Below are 18,205 nucleotides of genomic sequence, written 5' to 3' on the forward strand. Positions count from 1 at the left end.
ACATGATCAAGAAGTGAAAGGGACTCCATAGTCTCATGAAAAGTCCTAATTCAGTGCTTCAGAGGAACCAGGTAACTTTGTTACAGCTATGTTTGATATTAATCTGAACAAAAATATACATTTTGATACACTTACATAGGCATGATTTTTTTTTTAAGTGCTAGACCCAAGTCACATCAATTATAATTGAAGACTACTGAAATGTACTGATCATGAATAGTAAATCTTAAAAATTCTTGGCAAACCACCACAATTTTAAATATCATTGAGTTGAGCTGGGAGATCACATTTTTGAGCAATTAAGGACTAAAACAGGAGCAAAAGAAAGATATGTTCAGTGTAAAAGTCCTTAAAGCCAATCGAAAATATTTATTATACAAACCATTAATGAAATAGTTATTTTCATAAACTCATACTGTCATGGTTACAGGAAGAAGCTGTGAGGGTAAAAGACTCCTGTGGTAATCTCGTAGGAACTGTGTTGTGCTCTTTCTTCCAGAGTGACAAATTTGCATAGAAATATGCATTGTTGAAACCTTCAAAACTATCACTAGAACTTGTGTCCCTGCGTACACATATGCAGGCACGTCGCAAGAAGAGCCAGAGGCCACGAATGCATTGCAAAGAGCAAGTTTTATTTTAGCTACCTCTATACTGGGGGATCTCTGAAGCCACACCTGAGCTCCCAGGCAGAGGTGACACAAGCGGGGATGCAGGCGCTGGTAAGTTCAGCCCTGCTGGAAGATCACCGAGCCTGCTGATTTTGCCTGTTTTTCAAGGCTTCAGGCAGGTGCATCCTCCCGCTCTTTCTCACAACAAAGCACGAATCTCAGACATAGTGATAAGATGCCTAGAGTTTCTCACAGGCCTATGTTATCTAACACAGAGGTTCTACTCATCAAGCACACAAGGTCAGTAAAGCAATTAGTGTGATGTATGTGCTTTTTCTACAGACAGGTGCAAGTCACTTGAGGTCACTTGAGCATATTTACATTTAACTAACCTCCTCGTCAAATCTTCCACTATATCCCCATACAGTCCCAAACTATCTGTTTCAACGTTCCTGCATTTTTCAAATACTGTGGATTATTTCAACCACAAAAGCATCACCAAGAGTCTGCCATTTCTCAGAAATAAATCTGCATGACACTGTAGGAGCCTCAAAACCATCAAATACATATCCCAAGGTCACTGCACACAGGATTGTGTAGAGCACAGATGAAGTGGGTTGAATTTAAAAGGGATAAATGTTATCTCTGCTGAGCTACTGTGCAGGGAAACAGAGCGGCACTGGCAAAGTCATAAACTGTGCACAGGGCTGCAACTAGTCAGTCTGTAATATTGCTCATAAGAGGTGAGGCTATGTTAGAGCATCAATTCATAGAGTCTTTAAAAAAATATCCTTCTAAATGAAAGATCAGTTACTTTGGTTAAAAAATAGCAACAAAAAAATCTGTTGTGATCTCCTGCATATGCCACAGTGGGTACTTCTGCAGGACAGCTCCAGCCCCAAACTTGCTCAAGGATGGATGGACGGATGGATGCTCTCAAGCCTTCAGGGCTGGACAAAGTACTATTTGCACCAAAACGTACCATTTCTTTCGAATCTGCCAATTGCATTTTACTTTGCTATTAACATTAGAGCCGAACAGTGTGAATATTCACTGAGAAGCGCCCTCAACGATTATTTACTTTTTCTTGACGAGAAGTTCGCGGCTCACGGCAGCCTGGGGGCTCTTGGTCCCCACCTGCCGCTCCAGCCGCTTCGCCGCGCCGCTCGCTCCGGCACCGCCGCCCCGCCGCCCTCCACTCCCCCGCGGCGGGGCGGGGCGGACCCGATTCGGTTGGACCGGGGCAGGTCGGGGAGGACACGCCGCTCACGGTCCGTGGCAGACCAAAGTGCTCCCCGGGGGCCGCGGCGCCCCGCTCAGCGCATGCGTCGCGCTGTGGGGAATTGTTGCTCCGCTCCGCACCAACTTGCAGTCCGCGGATCTTTCCCCGCGAGGCGGCGGCGGCCGGGATGGGGGGGCCGGCGGCCAGGCGGGCCGGCCCCCGGGCGCTGTCGCTGCCGCTGGTGCTGGCCGTGGCGTGCGCGGCGCGCAGGTGAGCGCCGCCGGGCCGCGGAGGGGTGCGGGTTCGGGGCCGCCCGGCAGCCTCCCTAACCTGTGCTCCTTCCCGCAGCGCCGACGGGCCCAGCAACATGTCCTACGTGAAGGAGACGGTGGACAGGCTGCTCCAGGGCTACGACATCCGCCTCCGGCCCGATTTCGGAGGTGAGGCGCCCGCGCTCCCCCGACCCGCGCCCCAGACCTCCCGGCGCCCCCCGCCGGCTAACGCCGCCTGCCGCTCCCCCCGCAGGTCCGCCCGTGGATGTGGGCATGCGGATAGAGATCGCCAGCATCGACGTGGTCTCGGAGGTCAACATGGTGAGTGACCCGCGGGCCGGGCCGCAGGGCGCTGCCGCCGCTCCCCTCGCACAGCGCCTTCTGCCGGCCCCGCCGCCGAGCTGTGCACCGCTCCGCAGGTGCGGAGGCAGCCGGTGCGCCAGCGGGGAGAGCTCGGCCCCAGCGGGAGGACAAGACCTGCGGGGACGGGCTGTGACTTGCTGGGTGCCCGGCTGCAGAGCAGGCTGCCTCCCGGGCCAGGGCAGACACTACAAGACAGACAAGCACATTGCGGTTGCCCGCAAAAATTACTTGCGTTGTTGGGATGATGTGTGTGTGCCTGAGTTGACAGTCCAGAAGTGCGCCCTGCCTTCATCAAAATACCTGCTACATGTTTGAGGTTCTGGGTTCTGCTTGCAGTGTTTGCCCTTTGCGTGATCAACTGCTGTCGTGAGAAATGTTGGAGTTTCTTGAGCTGCAGGAGCAGATGGGCAGATGTGGATTTTTTTCGTGTTAAATGGTTCGGTTATTCACTTTGCAAGCTAGTGGTGTCAAGTAAAACGTGCAAAAAGATAAGAAAAAGCCTCTAAAAGAACTTCTTGCTCGTAGAAGGGACCCAACATTGCAGGTTAAGTACATACAGGTGTTGTCTATCGATCTATCAAAACCAGAAAAGTCTCCTAGCTACAGGTGTGAAAGATACTGCATTTGATTTCAGTTCTGCTGTTGGAAGGAATGCTAATAGACATGCAGGCTTAAAGAGAAAAAATGTGTCTGTATAGTGCTTGCCTCATTTGACAGCCTTTTCCCAGAAGCAAATGAAAAATCAGTTACAAGTTTGAACATTTTACAAAATCATGTTGGATTAGTATGCACTGTGGGCATTTTGCTCTCGCTACCTTTTCTTATGTTTGGTCTCATATGAAAGTCTAAGATGCTTTCTTTCCATATAGGAACACCTGTTTAGCTAAAAGAAGCTAGAAGCCTTGCATTTCCATCGTGATCAGCAATTTGACTCAAAAAAAAAAAAGGTGATATCTGTCCGTCCAAAGTAATTATCCAAGAATGGTGTGTTGGTTTTGTTTTTTTTTTTCCCCTGGTATATTAGTTCAGAGCTGTCATTAAAAGAATCTGGGAAGAGAGATTGTTTTCTTTTTCATATTTAGGTTTTTTTCTGGTTTTTGTGATAGATACAGAGTTCCTCTTTGTGTGTAACTATTATACTTGCTTATGAACATGTCTGGCAGAATGGGGAGGAAGGGAGATCTGTCACATATCATGTAGCATACCAGGCTCTGCAGAGTGTCAATACCACACAAAGACAACATTTTGCAAGTTTCAGCTCCTGGAGTTCCTGTTGTTGTATTGTACTTTTAGGGAGGACGTGGTTGGGACTGTGCAGATGAGGCATAGAAAACACAGCATAGACTATCTGCATATCAAAATAGTAAAATACTCCAAAACATTTCTACCACCCTGTAATGGGATCATTGCTTCTACAAAGTCGTATAACCCAGAAAAGCCAAACACAGCAAACACAATCACCAATACCTGTCCTGAAATGTCCAGAACTTACCTTGTAAAGTGTCAACACCTGAAATTCTGAAATCTGAAGGGGCATGGATGTGACTGCTTTGAGTGGCAATGTCATGGGTTATTAATTGGATTGCACTGGCTCACAGCATTTCTGCTTAACTTTCAAGGTTCCAACATGTAGCTTCCTCCTCCATTCCACTATCTTGCACAACCTCTGGAAACTATAATTTGAACTTCCTGGCTTTTTAATTGAGGAAATATACATGCTAGGTGGGTTCTTTGAGTAGTCTCCATGTGCTAGGGGGCTGCGCAACTCAGAGTGGTCAAAAGACTTGACAAAGTGTTTTAATTTCATAAACCACTACATTTCTCACAGAGGAAGGAAGCAACCAGTCTCAGGTATAACCAAGAGCCTATACCTTAAGGCAAAATAGGGAAAAAACAATCCCCATTCTGAATCAGTGTGAAAGGGGTTCTCCTGTATCACAAGTGCTTACCTGTACATACCCACATCTACAGTGTTTTTTGTCACAAGGTCTTTATTGGGTTATCAGAGACTGTTACGCAGTCTTTTGGACAGTGATCAGTAATGTCATCTGTCACTGCAGAAATATCTGTTTTCTCAGCTTAAGAAAAATTTTCCTGCCTAGTAAAATAGTGCTTTGTTCTTTTTTTTTTTCATGAGAATAAGAGCCTTGAAATGCTTAATGTTGCAGCAATCCATGAATCTTTGAGCTTCTCCTCTCCTTTTAAACTGTTGTAGACATTTTTCTGTCGTTCAATAAGAGCTACCATTCTGTGGCTTCAGAGACAGCACTGTTTGCCAGAAGATGCTAGTTCATAGCTTCTGTTGTCTACAGGGCAGTTTTGCTGCTGAAGGAAACCAGTGGCATGAGCAGAGAGAGAAAGACCCTTGTTGTGTGAGCTCCTCCTGGCAAGAGAGTCGAGTTGGACTCCACCAGAGCTCTGCTCAATCAGTCTCACCCTAGCACTGATGGAAGGACTTATCTCATCTCTTGGTTCTCCTCAGGCACATGAAACCTTATTTCCAGAATGACAGAGGCAGCTATTCTGAATCTTGGTACCCATAGGCAGGGTTGAATTTTCTATTCCAGTCTTAGTGCTTAAAGAAGAGTAAAGATCAAAAAAAGCTTATCTCTAGGCTACATGTACCTCTATGGTACATTCATTGAGAATTTGTCATGGCTGTAGGCTGTATGCCATGTCAACAGGCTGAAGTATATGTCCAAGCAAATCCAGTATTTGAGTGGAAGGTTAAAATACAGAACTATTGTGAATTCTGTGAACACCATCAGTAATAACTGCTCAAGAAGCTTGTCTAGCTGTAGTGGCTTCTTCAAATACACTGAACTATTGTGAAATACTCAACTTGATTAACAAATCAAAACTCGCACAGCCTTGAAGTCAGCCTTTCTGTTATTTCCCCTGAGTACTCAGTCCTCATCTGTTCAGCTCTTTAAACTACATTGTTTTATATCTACATGCTAGTTCAATAATACTGTAGTAAGCTGCTATAGCAACTTTTACAGAAGGATTAATTGAAGAACTCACTCTCATGACTCTCCCACTTGGCAACTGATATGTTGATTTTTTGCAGGTAATAGGCTGAAGAGTTTGTCATACATTGAACAAGCAGGAGAAGTAGAATGTAAAACTCCTAATGATTGTCGCCTGGTTCTAACTGTACTTTCTCCCTACTATACTATGAGATAAGTTTAATCTGTTCCCATCAGATGCTCACATCCTTGCTTCAGTAATTGCAAACATTCCCTCCCAAATGTACAAGGTGACCTTTTGCTTTGTCTCACATAATGACTGTTCAGCTAACATTCATCCATGACAGAGTTTCTTCAGAAGTATGTCAGATGTCTACATGAATATAAAAAGCACATTAACAACCATGCTATGACTAAACCTATTATATTTCTGTGGTGTGAAATGTCTGGTTTATTGTGATACCTTTACAGGGTTAACAGAAGGTGCTGCCTGTACTTCAAGAATGAAAATGGATAGCATTATTCATGGTAACTACCGTCAAGCTTCAGGGCAAGAAAACAAATACCATATTGCTATATCCACTAGGAAACAATCAAGAAGTATCTGGACTCTGTAGAAAAAAGTCCCATGCGATACATGACATAAGTTTCTCTAGAATGTTTTTCCTATTAAGCAGGTGGTCAAACCATCATAATAGGAAAAAGGTAGCTGTACATGTTCCAAAGTTTTGAAAAGCAGTGCACACAATAAAGAACCTTTAATAAAGCAGTTAAAAGAGACAGCAATAAGGAAAAAAAAAATCCCATTATTTTATATTGGGGAACATTGTTCCTGACCTGCTATGCTGAATTTAGACTGATGATGATTTGTTTTCCTGAATGATACCAGGTTGAAGGTTTTGTGTTCCAGCAGAAGGAGGGTGAAGAAAACATGGAAAGAATGTTTCATCATTCTTTAACAGAGATGTAGTTCTTTAGCTTCTCTACACCCAAAATCACTTTTACTTAAGGCTCTTATATTTATTTGGTCTCCTAAGCAAGCCTCAAACCTTGCAGAGAAGCAGGATTTCCTCTGTTGCCTGCTGCTCAAAAGTCACTACTTGGTTCTCAAGCCTTCTCCTTAAGGAGTTTGTCTTTTATGCTAGCAACATCCCAACCTCTTGGATAACATCTTTTTGCCCCTGAAAGAATTTAATGTCACTTAAACCACTCATCTTTTGCATCCTTTTGGGAAAACTGATAATTAAATGAGCCAGCCACATATATTTTTTATTTCATCCATTGCTTGTGATATCACCCTCTCATATTTGGTCTCAGTCCTTCTAGCCCATGTCATTATACATAAGAAATCAGACATAGAGATAGCCATTATCTCCTGGTTCATTTTTGACATCTCATACGCTGAATGAGCAAGTTGTGTTTGAGATACAGAGTAGTTCTGCATGTCATGTTTGATCCCTCACTCTGTCAAGACTGCAGATTATCATTGGTTTGGAGAACTGTCTCTCACAGTACTTAAAGCTCTACTGCCCATGTTGTCAGACATCTTTTTCTGCTAAACTTGTTTAGCTTCCTTGGGAATCAATACAGTATTTATATTTTTGTGTGTGTTTTAAGACTACTCCCAGGCCTACTGCTGAAACACTAGCTTACATTAGAAGTTACATGCAAGAGAAATGCCTTTTCTGATGTACCAGAAGCTTGTAGATGATCTACTACTTTAGAGGCTTATAGACAGCTCTGTATAAAGGCTTGACTATATTAGTTCAGAGTATCTTATTTTGTTCAGTTTGCATAGTGAACAGTTCTGCGACTGTGCAAAAATGAAGAACAAACTTGTGTTTCCCCCCATGAACTCTAGAAGGATCATCTTGATCTTCAGAGCGTGTCTTTCTGAGATGCTTTGTGCTTTTTCTGTTTGAACTTTCACAGAATAATTTCTCATGCAAGAGCTGATGTATTTTACTTCTTTAGGGATCTACACAGGTTTACTGTGTTTATTGTTTATTACCAATCTAACTGCCCAGTTTCCTTCAAAAAATGACAGAAATCAGTGTGGAAAATAAACAGAATATGTTCTAGACAGTATGAACATCAGAACCAAGCCAAATTAATAAGATGTCTTTGAGCAAATATCATTGCAGGTTGAAGCAGAGGATTACAGTTTTGTTTAGTTGTATAAACATCAGTAGAGAAGGACATCTGCATCCAGAGCCCCATGAACAGGAGTACAGCCTGTAGGTTGAGGGAACTGATTGCCTCTACTTAGCACTTGTTAGACAATATCTACGTACTGCCTCCAGTTCTGGGTTTCCTCCCCAGGCAATACAAAAAAAGATGCTGAACAGAAGCAAGTTCAGTGGAGAGCCACCAAGCTGATCGTGGCTGGAGCACTTGCTCTTTGAGGAGAGGCTCTGAGACCAGGACTTGTTCAGCCTGGAAAGTTAGGGCTTGCTAGGCAGCTTCCCAGGACCTATGAAAAGATTGTGAAGAAAATGGAGCCAGGCTTTTCACAGAGGAACATGACGGGAGGACAAGAGGTGAAAGACATGAAGGGAAACAAAAGAGATTCAGGTTGGATGTAAGGAAGAGGGGTCTTTATACTTCGAGGACAGTCCAGGAAAGAAGCAAGATGACCAGGGAGCTTGTACAGTCCCTATTCTTGGTGGTCTGCAAGACTTGACTGGATCAAGCCCTGAGCAACTGGGTCTGACTTCACTGAATTATTCTATTTTTTTAAAATAATAGTTCGTTAAGTCATTCAGGAGGCAGAACACCCTTAACATTAATAAACATTCACCAATAGTCAGCTATGCCTCATTTCAAGAGTTCTGGGATGATCACACAAGATGAGTTTGACAAAATATATATATATATATACAAACACGCACAAGTTTTCAAATTTACCTATAAATCCAAAACAAGGATATAGATGCCTCCAGGGTCTAGAAGAACAGAAGGGTTTCCTGTTACTTTAGGGCTGATGGCAGCCCAGGTGGCTGTGGCACCCTACCCTGGTACGTGTTTAGTCAGGAGAAGCTAAATCTGTGGGTTTAAACACTCGATCTCAGTAAGGCTTAGAACGAAGGCACTGAAAGTTTGCACATTAATTCTGGCTCATGCATTGGACCCCAATTTTGGGAATGACAGACTTTGATGTATGGGTGCAGGTTATCTTAAGGAACTTCTTGCAGGCTGAGGGAGGCTTAAGCTGTACTTATAGGCATAGCCAGAGTTTCCCACATCATCTTGTTCTTCATCCCTGCCTGGATTAAGTATCTGAGAATTTAGCATGGCAGCTGTTGTGAATCTCAATGTAGGAAGCCACCTCTGCACTAGAGAACAAGATCAGCATTGTGAGCCCCGTCTCTTTGCGTCACAACAGCCAAGTCTCATTTTTTGTAGCGTTAATTCTGGTTCCTGGAGAACTACTGCTGTAGTGCAGAAGAAGAAAGGAGAAGTACTTTTCTGTTACATAGCAGCTCACTTGAAAAGCATGAAGGACATGCAAAAGTGCTTGAAATTAGTAAGAATGTTCAGCGACTGGTTTTATTTTTTCCAGTAAATATGAAAAAACTAATTAAGTAATAATACATAAAGGTCAGATCATTTCATCACTGCCTGTTCCAAACAGGAGTAATTATATTAAAGAGTGAAACACAGAATGAATGCAGAAATAGGCAGCTTGAGGTTAAATGCCTGGGTCATTCTTATTGGATGTTTTGTTTGGTTATTTTTCATTTGACTGCATGAACAAGTGGTTCTTCAACAAAATTAAGAAGAAGGCAAAAAGGATAAAGCAATAACTTATATGTTCTTTCCTATGATCCAGAAAGTAGATAGATCTTAATTTTTCAGAGGTTAAACTAACCTGAGACCAGCTTCGGAGTTGATAATGAACTATATTCCAAATTTTCTTTTTAGGTTAACAGGCATAGTTACCTAATTTCAAGATTTAAATGAACTAGCTATGAACATCTTTCATAGAAAAGATATAATTTTTTAATCTAATGTTAAACACACAGTTTCCCACAAGGGCAACTCTGCCGACTCCCTCAATTGTTTCTAGCTACTGCAGGTGGCTTTCTTGCACTTTCCAGTTTTTCTCAAGAGCTGATAAAATCAGTTCTGATCCATATACTTCATCTTTTAGCACAGATTTTACACCTGATTCCACAGGGCATTCTGACACATTAGTAGTCCAGCCAGGTAATATAACCTGTGTAGAGTTTACATCTCTGAAAACAAGAAAAAAAGCAGTCACACTTCCCACATTTAAAAAAACATATCCCAAGAATGCAGCAGAATAGCACAAGATAACAAAGGACAGAAAATTACTAGTCAGCTGATTTTTTTAAAATATTTTTTTGGGTAAGCTGCTGTTGGGGAATGTAGAATTTTGGCATGGTAGGACTCTTTGAATGCGATGGGCGGACCGGCGAGGACAAAGAATTGGGCTCAATATGAGTTTAACATCAATGCCCTTTAATGAACGTTTAACAACACTGAATATCAATGTCTCCCAGTACACGTTTTTACAACCCTTATATACTCTTTACTCAATGGCCACGCGGCAAGCACAGGCCACGATTGGTTACTCTCTACAGTCACTCTTCTGCCCTGCTATGGTGCTTAGCTGCAGGGCACTGTCCACAAACCATTCATGCGTGGCGACGACAGCGCCCCTCCTGCAGCCTGGGTCGAGGACAGACCAGCTTCTGTTTACTTCCATTCTGTCTTTGGTGTCTCCAGAAAACCTTCCGTGTAGGTCCTAGCCTGCACCACAGCCACATCAAGCTCTGGCTTGTTCACAGCACACAGCCCATGTCCTCTTTCTTTCAAAAACTCTCCACAAGCTGCTGCTTACCTTCTTGTTTCCCCTGAACATGGGCTCAAACCCCAGAACAACTGCAAGTCTGAGATATGATGGTATTACTGTGATGACCTGTCAAAAATTTGTTCCACTAGAGTGAGCAAGTAACCACATGCAAAGGAAGGGACCACAACAAACACTTCTCCAAGCAGGTCTCATTCCTGAAACGTGCAGTTAATCGCATCACAGAGGTGAGCAGTGCTGCATGTGAAATGGGACAGGTGACACCCTCCCCCTGTTTGGTGGAAGCTTTAGCACCCAGTTTGTGGTGTCTGGGATTTCACTAAATAGGGGATATACCTGCGATGAGATATGCCTTTCAGTTACGTGGATGAGAGAATCCAAGGTTTTCCCCAGCACTGCCTGTTTTGTGCACCCACGTCAAACAATGTGGCTGTGCTGTGACCACTGAAAACTTCCAGACTGTGGTCTGTTAGTGTGCACAAAAACCCACCGTTCAGTGGCACAAACCTTTTGAAATATTCAGGGTCCCAAATGATTCTTTAATGATGGAACAGTCAATGGTTCACACAAAACACCCCCTCCCTAAAATTAACTGCTTTCTAAAAAGAGTAAAACAACTCCATGAAATTAAATTTTAAGTTCTTCCAGGAACCTGAAAGATATTTCTTTTCTTGTATGTGTCTAGAACATGTCAGGGGCTGAACTAAGAGCTGTGTTTTCATTGTCCCTGACTACATTGCCTTTTTACCTCTGATTCTGGAGAGAATATCAGAATCTTTCAAACTAAGCATTTTTCTTCATAAGGAGATTTGAGGGATACATTTCAAGCATCTGCAAAACTTACTGACTTTTTTTTTATTCAGTTTTACTTTGTTGCCTGAAGAGTATTCCTTGACTCCTCTAGACTGTTCTAACTCTTCTAACTGCAGACTTGGAGATGAAGCTGCACAACCAAGAGAGGGAACAGTCACATCACCAGTTCAGCCTGAGCTGGGAACAGATCCTAGCCTCAGGGAGGAGCAGGAACAGGCTCCAAAGCCAGCACCAGAAAGGCTTCTTCCTGTTCACAGGATGGTAAGTACTCTGGGACAATGGCTGAAACTGTTAAACCCAGAGATTGCCATCGTTCGGAAGTATCCCCAGCTGACGTGTTTTGTTTATCTCTGTATTCCAAACACCAGCTGCAGAAAGAGTTCTCTGGGATGTCTCATCTCCCATCCAAGTATGCAGTATTTTAAAGCATCAGTGAAGCCTGAGGAAAAGAACTATCTGTAAGGACTTCTTGTGGGTGATAAAAGAGTCCAAGATGACTGACAGAAAGATTTTATACTTTCATGGTCTTTGAGACTCCTTTTTTTCTTCTAGAAAAAGAATTATGAATCTCAAGACATGCACTTCATGCTTGTAGAATTCCTCTTTCCTCACATATAATACCATCTGTAACTCTGGCAGTGCTCCAAAAAGCATATTAAATAAATTTTTTTTGCACCCTAAAGGCTAAACTACTGCAAATATGTTCACAAGGAAACATGTCGTAGCAGCCACTGAATGATCTAGCAGAATAACACTAGATAAGTTTGTTCCATTCTTTCTTTAATCAAGATTTACATGAGCTGGAGAAGGTAGATTTGATTTCTTGCCTATCAACCTTTACAATGTCCTTTCAAGATTAAAAGGTTGCTTTTTGCCAAAGCAGTGTCACACTGAGATTTGCCTCATCCTCTGCTGGGACAAATCTTTAATGGTTTGTGTTATGTCATGAACAAAGAAAAGGTAATTTAAAACGCACAAAGGCAGCTTCTAGAAAGCTGCATTATCACACAGACATCCACCCTGCAGCAAGATTGAGTTCTAAGATTTTAAATGCTCACAAGAGTGTGTAGTTTCAAAGCAAAGATTAATGATTTCAGACTGCCAAACTTAATTAAAGATTGGAATAAATGTTCTCCATTAAAATTCATCAGTCCATTTGGCTGAGATGGAAGAATTTCAGTCATGTCTTTTTTAATTGCCTGTAGAAAGAACTAAAGAGATAGCAAAGCTAAAACTGTTGAAACAGATACACAGTGTCTAAATATTGTTCAGGATCTTAATCATATTAAAAGAGAAGTGCAATTAATTACACAGCATACTTTTAACCTGAAGAGACTCTTAAGTGTAGCTGAAGTAAAGTGAGTGCAGTCAGGTGCAGGTAGATATGTTTGTGCCTGTGTATCTCAGGAACTTCTAGGCAGTACTGGTTCCTTCCTACAAAGCACTGAGGACTCTGGTCCCATCTAAGGAGACCATGTGCTGGTAGTCCCATTGGATTTAACGAGTATGCTCGTGGATAAAATTTCTCAAGCCAGTAAAATTATGTGCATATTAGCTTTACCAGCTCAGCAGCTTGTAGGAGCAGTCCAGCTCTCTGGTTTACATCAGTTTTAAACCTTTGTTTCCCTAAATTTTCTGTGTCATTACTCTTCAGAATGAGAGAATAACTGAGCCTGGAATGAAACCCACACACTCTGTGTCCTTCCATGATGATTTATCCTTTCTTTAACCAATTGTTTTGTAAACTATTCACCCAGAATACCAATACACTGGTCAAGGAGAGAAATGGATGAGGTTCAGAGGCTTCATACATATATTGCATTTTGCAGCTTTGTCACTGGCTTCTTATGATGGAAACAAAACATGGGATTGAAAGCCAGCTGTAAATTCTGGGTTTATTTTATACACTGTGCCAGGATGAACTAGGGGAAAAAAAGCTGCAAAATATCAATAACATCCTGGAAATCAAATCTGCAATGGTAGACTTCACAGGTTGTTAAATGCTCTGTGGATTCCTAAACTAATAGGAAGCAAATACAGTGTCATTGTGGTGTCAACTGGAAATGAATCCCGAATACAGATCTTTTCAGTTCCCACTGTCAAGAGAAATGAGTTTGTTTTCAAAAAGCACACTAGTGGTATGAATTTCTGTATTCCAAATAACACATATTTTCCTTTTAATTATTCCTAGTAGAAACTCAGAGTAAGCACAAAGCAGATTATAAGGACTAGCATACTGCAGAAAAATATAATGACAAGCATAACTAAGTGGTAACACTGCCATCATCCTGTCTCTTCTCACCAATCTGGGATGGTCTATCAGAGAAAGTTGTTTTTTGCAGAAATTTTTGCACTGGATCAATTCAATGAGCCAATTTTAAATATAGAGCTAAAAATTCTGCCTCATCTGATGTGTTTCATCCCGATGGATATTTCATTATGCCAATACTGAAAATATACCATAGCACAGATCTTTTACAGTTCCCTTCCCAGAACTCTATAATCCTAAATACAGTTTACACTGTGCTGCCGTTTAGGGTAGCACCAGGGAAATAACACGGCGGGAGACAAAACAGGGAAATGTGGTCCATGTCCACCCACTCTCCTCTGAGTTTGATCTCCTCAGCCTCTCACTGGAACAGGGTTGCTTTGTAAGTAATACTGCTCTAGCTCCTGGAAGAGAGAAATGAGCAGGAGGAGACACAAACCATATGAGTCAAGACTATTCTCATGAATAACAGAACTGCACTGTCACTGTTCGTCTCTGCGCATTTTGCAGTGTGATGTGGATACAGTGTTGTGACATTGCCCACTATGAAATGCAATGAATTTAAATTTATTTTATTTTAGTGGCTTCGAAGTACCTGTAAGCACTTCAGTTAGTCAAAGGACAGACATTAAATAAATACCGTGAATTACTTTTTAAGGGATATTAAGATTAATTCTTCAGCTCACCATTAAGAGTGAAGCACTGACAAAAAGCAGCCGAGCAGCCAGCAGTGTTGTCAGTGTCAGGTCTTTGCTCTTCACATCTGCAGAAACCAGAAGCAATTAAAATGATAGATCAACTCCTTCTCTGATAGGGTAACACAGAACAGAGGACCACCCAGGAACACTGTTCATTTAATTGTCCAATTTAAAAGCTGGGTTTTTTTTCTCAAAAGGAAAGAGAAAATATAGTACTTTTTTTAAAAAAAAATTATTTACGCATCATTTTTTCTCTTGAGGTAATAATCCTACGTATACCTACCCTTCTTCCACAACAGGATAGCTATTGAACTACTTTTTTTGTTGGAAACAAATACTTTTTAAATAAAAAAGATTAAATATTAATTTGCAGATGTTTCGGACATGTATTACTGAGGCAAGCTTATTGTATGGGTTCATTGCAGGACCTGATGATTTCAATGACTTTTGCACAGCTTGTCTTTGGAAATCCAGGCAACGCTGGCACTCCAGATCATAGAGAACAAACGCAGGAGGTGCTGCTGGCGACAACCTGTTGCTGCAGGGAGCAGTGACAGCACCTGGCTCTACCAGAGAGGATGGCTGGCTCTGCAGGGACCCCGCTGATCTCATTCCTGCTCAGCAGGGCCCACCAGGTCAAGCTGCTGTCATGACAGATAGCTGATTCTTCTCACCATATTTAAAACAGGAATACTGTGGTTTAGGTTGTTTGGTTTGGTTTGGTTTGGTTTGGTTTGGTTTGGTTTGGTTTGGTTTGGTTTGGTTTGGTTTGGTTTGGTTTTTTATAGAGCCTATTACAATGCAGTTGGCATGTTTCTGGTTTGCAGTGTTTCCAAGGATGCTTTTTTGTGGGACTAGAAGGAAGCTTGGACTAAAGAAGGCAGATCTACATTCTTTAGTTGTTGGGGTTTTTTTTCCTCATCCAAATGATTACACTGATGGAGAGTTCACCACAATACTGTGGAAAGGGATTAAAAAATACGGAGCTCTGTATTTGAAACATTATGAATCCAATAAACTCATTAGGATGCATAGTTTTGCATTTATTAGTCCAAGCAAATGGCATCAGTGTTTCAGTTACAGAAGTGATTGCTGTAACATGTTGCAACATTTAAGAACTCTGCAGGAGGAAGCTGGACAAACTTTAGGCAATAGTAAATGAGTGCAAATTTGGAACCAATATGCTTTGGCTGAAATACTTAAATTTGCTAATATTTAGCTATGTCCATGTGCTGTTGAGTCAATTTTTTTATAAAAATTCTGTAAAGGAAAAATATATGCAAAATCTAGATAGGGAAAAAGTTACTCTCACTTGTTAGCTGTTCTTCCACTGAATAGAGTACGTGGAGTATTTGAGTGCTCAGCCCACACTGTCCTTCAGTTAGGTTCCAGTGAAATCAGTGAGGATGCATCAGTGATGACTCAAACAAATCTTGTTCAGGCTGACTGTACCTTCCTGTACACTGCCTGTAATATTCATAAGCTCAAGATAAATGAGCTGTTCTAAATGCACACAGACATCAAGGAATAACTTTTCAAAATGCTTAGTTTCTATGCTAAAGTTTTTGAGATCTCAATAGCGAAATGCAAACAAATGAAAATGAGCAAACAAGGAAAACCTAGAGGCCCGTCATCTTCTCAGGAATATATATTCTTTGTCATTTCACAGTCTTGGCTTATGGACAGCTTGGTTTTCCTTGCAGCTTTTTTACAATTTTCCTGCTGGTATATTCATCCATCCTAACCTAACATTTAAATGTTGGTGCAAAAAGCTATCAGTCTTTCTGACAGTAATCCAAGATCTCTGAATCCTTAGTCTACATTGAGCCGGCTACAGTGGAAATAAAATGAATTTGAACAACTACCTATGTGTTTTCTTATTATTCACACCAACAACTACATTATCAGAATGACATACAAGCTTTAAAAGTCACAAGTGAGAATCTCTTCTATTCTCTGTCGACATGAATGATCACATACCTTTGATTTTAGTTTTATATTTGTCTTTAAAGTACAAAATCAGGATAGGTCTACAAGCGGAGCTTTGAATTTTGTGCTGACGTTGGAAGAATATGTGGGTGCTAACACTTCTCCTTCCCAGTGATGGTGCCATCATTGTGGCAGTGGAACAAAGCTGTGAGAGGAGGTCCTGATGCCAAAGGAAAAGGCAGCAGTTCAACTGGATCAGGACATGCTCAGAAAGTGTTTTTGAGACCAGGGCAAAAGCCTTAGATTTTGCTCTATGTTCAGCAGGAGATCAGAGACTACAGTGATGATATATTTTTGCGTTACAGAAGAAAAGACAGTAGTCTCAGCAGTGAGGTCCTGGGTAGAACCATAGGGTCAAATTCTGTTCCTTACATGGATCTGAGGATTTTTTTGCATGACTCTGGACACACAGCAATTCCTCTGGCCCTCAGAGTTCATCCTTTTATTGTTCCTATTATTCCATGTGAGGACAGGGACATTATGAGAATTAAATGCATTGTGTGAGTGTTCATTTGAACAGTGGGCTAGTTTCTGCACATTCAGATGGAAAGAAAAGGCATGCAGCCTGCAGCTAAAGAAGAATATATCCCCTGTGACCAGTTGTTTCAATACAGCATTGTGGCTTATGACCCAGCTGGTCTGTTCCTACATCTCTACAACAGTATTCCTGCAGTACTGACAGGAATTTATTTCTTACTTACCTAGTGAGAACTCCCAAGGCAACACAAGATGTTGCATGGTAGTTACATTTTCCTCAGTGGGATTACTGAATGACATGTTGTGATATATCAAGAGGCAACTGTGAATTTAACTTGAGTCAGCACAGTAGACTTTACCCAGTACAGTAGGTTTCCAGATGAACATAGTGTGAATGTAAGAATAAAGGCAAGTTTCTGAAACCCTCACAGCATCACGCATCCTCTGCCGGCGTTAGCTTTTAAAACACACAGTTCTGGACTGGCTTGGGAAAACTTTGTGTATTCATTATTTATTTAGCTTACGTATTCACTTTAATATTTAACAACATGTTGTTTGCAGAATGGATTCACCGGAGAAGACAGTAATGATACTCATTTGTCAGAAGAATCAGGCATGTTGAAATACAAAACTTACTTTTTCTATTTACTCTTTGATGCCACTAAATGCCTATTTCTTGTAGCAGAACCGGTGAGCAACATCCATGACTATTCTGTAAATAGGCTCATTAAGTTTTAGCCTGTGATTTGCTAGGTTTTTGGAACATGACAAAAACATGTGACAACAGAGGGCTCTGCTGATCATTAAAGAGGTGGGCAGATTTTCATATGTATCCCTCTGTGGTCATACTGTCTTTTGCAAGAAATCACAAGGGTAGTGGTTGGGGAGGAAGAAGCGATAGAGACTGACACAAATTCTGGTTTTCGTCTCACATATTTAGCAGGGCAGTTAGCAAGGGCAGAAGTTTCCTTGTGTGGAAAAGATTTTTTTCTTTACATAGTTGTGGAAGAGTTGTAGTAAAACCTAACAAACCATAGCCTTCATTCGAAGTCTGCAGCTTGTAAGAGGAAAAAAGTCTTCCCAGACCTGCCATTCTCATTCTTGGAACAGGCACTTACTTCACAGGTTCACTGTCGGTGCTATGTCCAGTGTGATCTTTAAAAAAAGAAATTGTCCGTCTCCCCAAAGATACTCAACACCTTGCAAAGTGGTGCCATAAATAGCTGTTGAACAACACTGCACTAAGGGAAGAACAGTAAGTGATTTACAGTCAAATCCTCTGTGAAAACAGCTAGGAGTAAACAGGTTCAAGATGCTTTTTCTTGACTGATCAAAATACTTTCCTGACATTAATTGTTTCACGTTAAGTTCCCAGGTACTCCAGCAACATCTTCGAGAACCAACATCTTCGAGATAGTGCTAGAGATAAAATGCTTTGACCATTCAGCCTGGGCTGTGAAACAAACAAATTCCCAGAGAGGCGGTATATTTTCCACAGTGTGACTTCTAGTAGATTGGCAACTTCTGTATTGCTTTCCACATCAGTGCCACAAATGAATTTTCATGCAAGGCTGAGTGAAAATATGTTATGAGACGATACGTAAACTCACATTTTCTAATGTCAGCAGTCCAACTCATTTTCTCAGGGTTGGGTTTTCTATTGAATATGCAGCAGTAGACAATCA

General features: G+C 41.6%; 1 protein-coding gene across 4 annotated transcripts in view; it reads left to right on the forward strand.

Moving 5' to 3' along the window:
• The first annotated feature begins 1,715 nt into the window (after nucleotides 1-1,715).
• GABRB1 (gamma-aminobutyric acid type A receptor subunit beta1) overlaps nucleotides 1,716-18,205 on the forward strand; it is a 115,661-nt gene continuing 99,171 nt past the window's right edge. For 2 of the 4 annotated variants that reach the window (XR_011738769.1, XM_065836781.2), the window contains exons 1-3: nucleotides 1,716-2,103; nucleotides 2,182-2,273; nucleotides 2,359-2,426. Coding sequence is in view for 1 of the 4 variants with exons in the window: in XM_065836781.2 (XP_065692853.1) it covers nucleotides 2,021-2,103; nucleotides 2,182-2,273; nucleotides 2,359-2,426 (243 nt within the window). In the remaining 3 variants the exon portion in view is untranslated. The remainder of the gene's footprint in view (nucleotides 2,104-2,181; nucleotides 2,274-2,358; nucleotides 2,427-18,205) is intronic. The other 2 variants (XR_011738767.1, XR_011738768.1) reach the window with 1 other exon arrangement.

The sequence above is a fragment of the Patagioenas fasciata genome, chromosome 4, assembly GCF_037038585.1.
Source record: "Patagioenas fasciata isolate bPatFas1 chromosome 4, bPatFas1.hap1, whole genome shotgun sequence".
NCBI lineage: Eukaryota > Metazoa > Chordata > Aves > Columbiformes > Columbidae > Patagioenas > Patagioenas fasciata.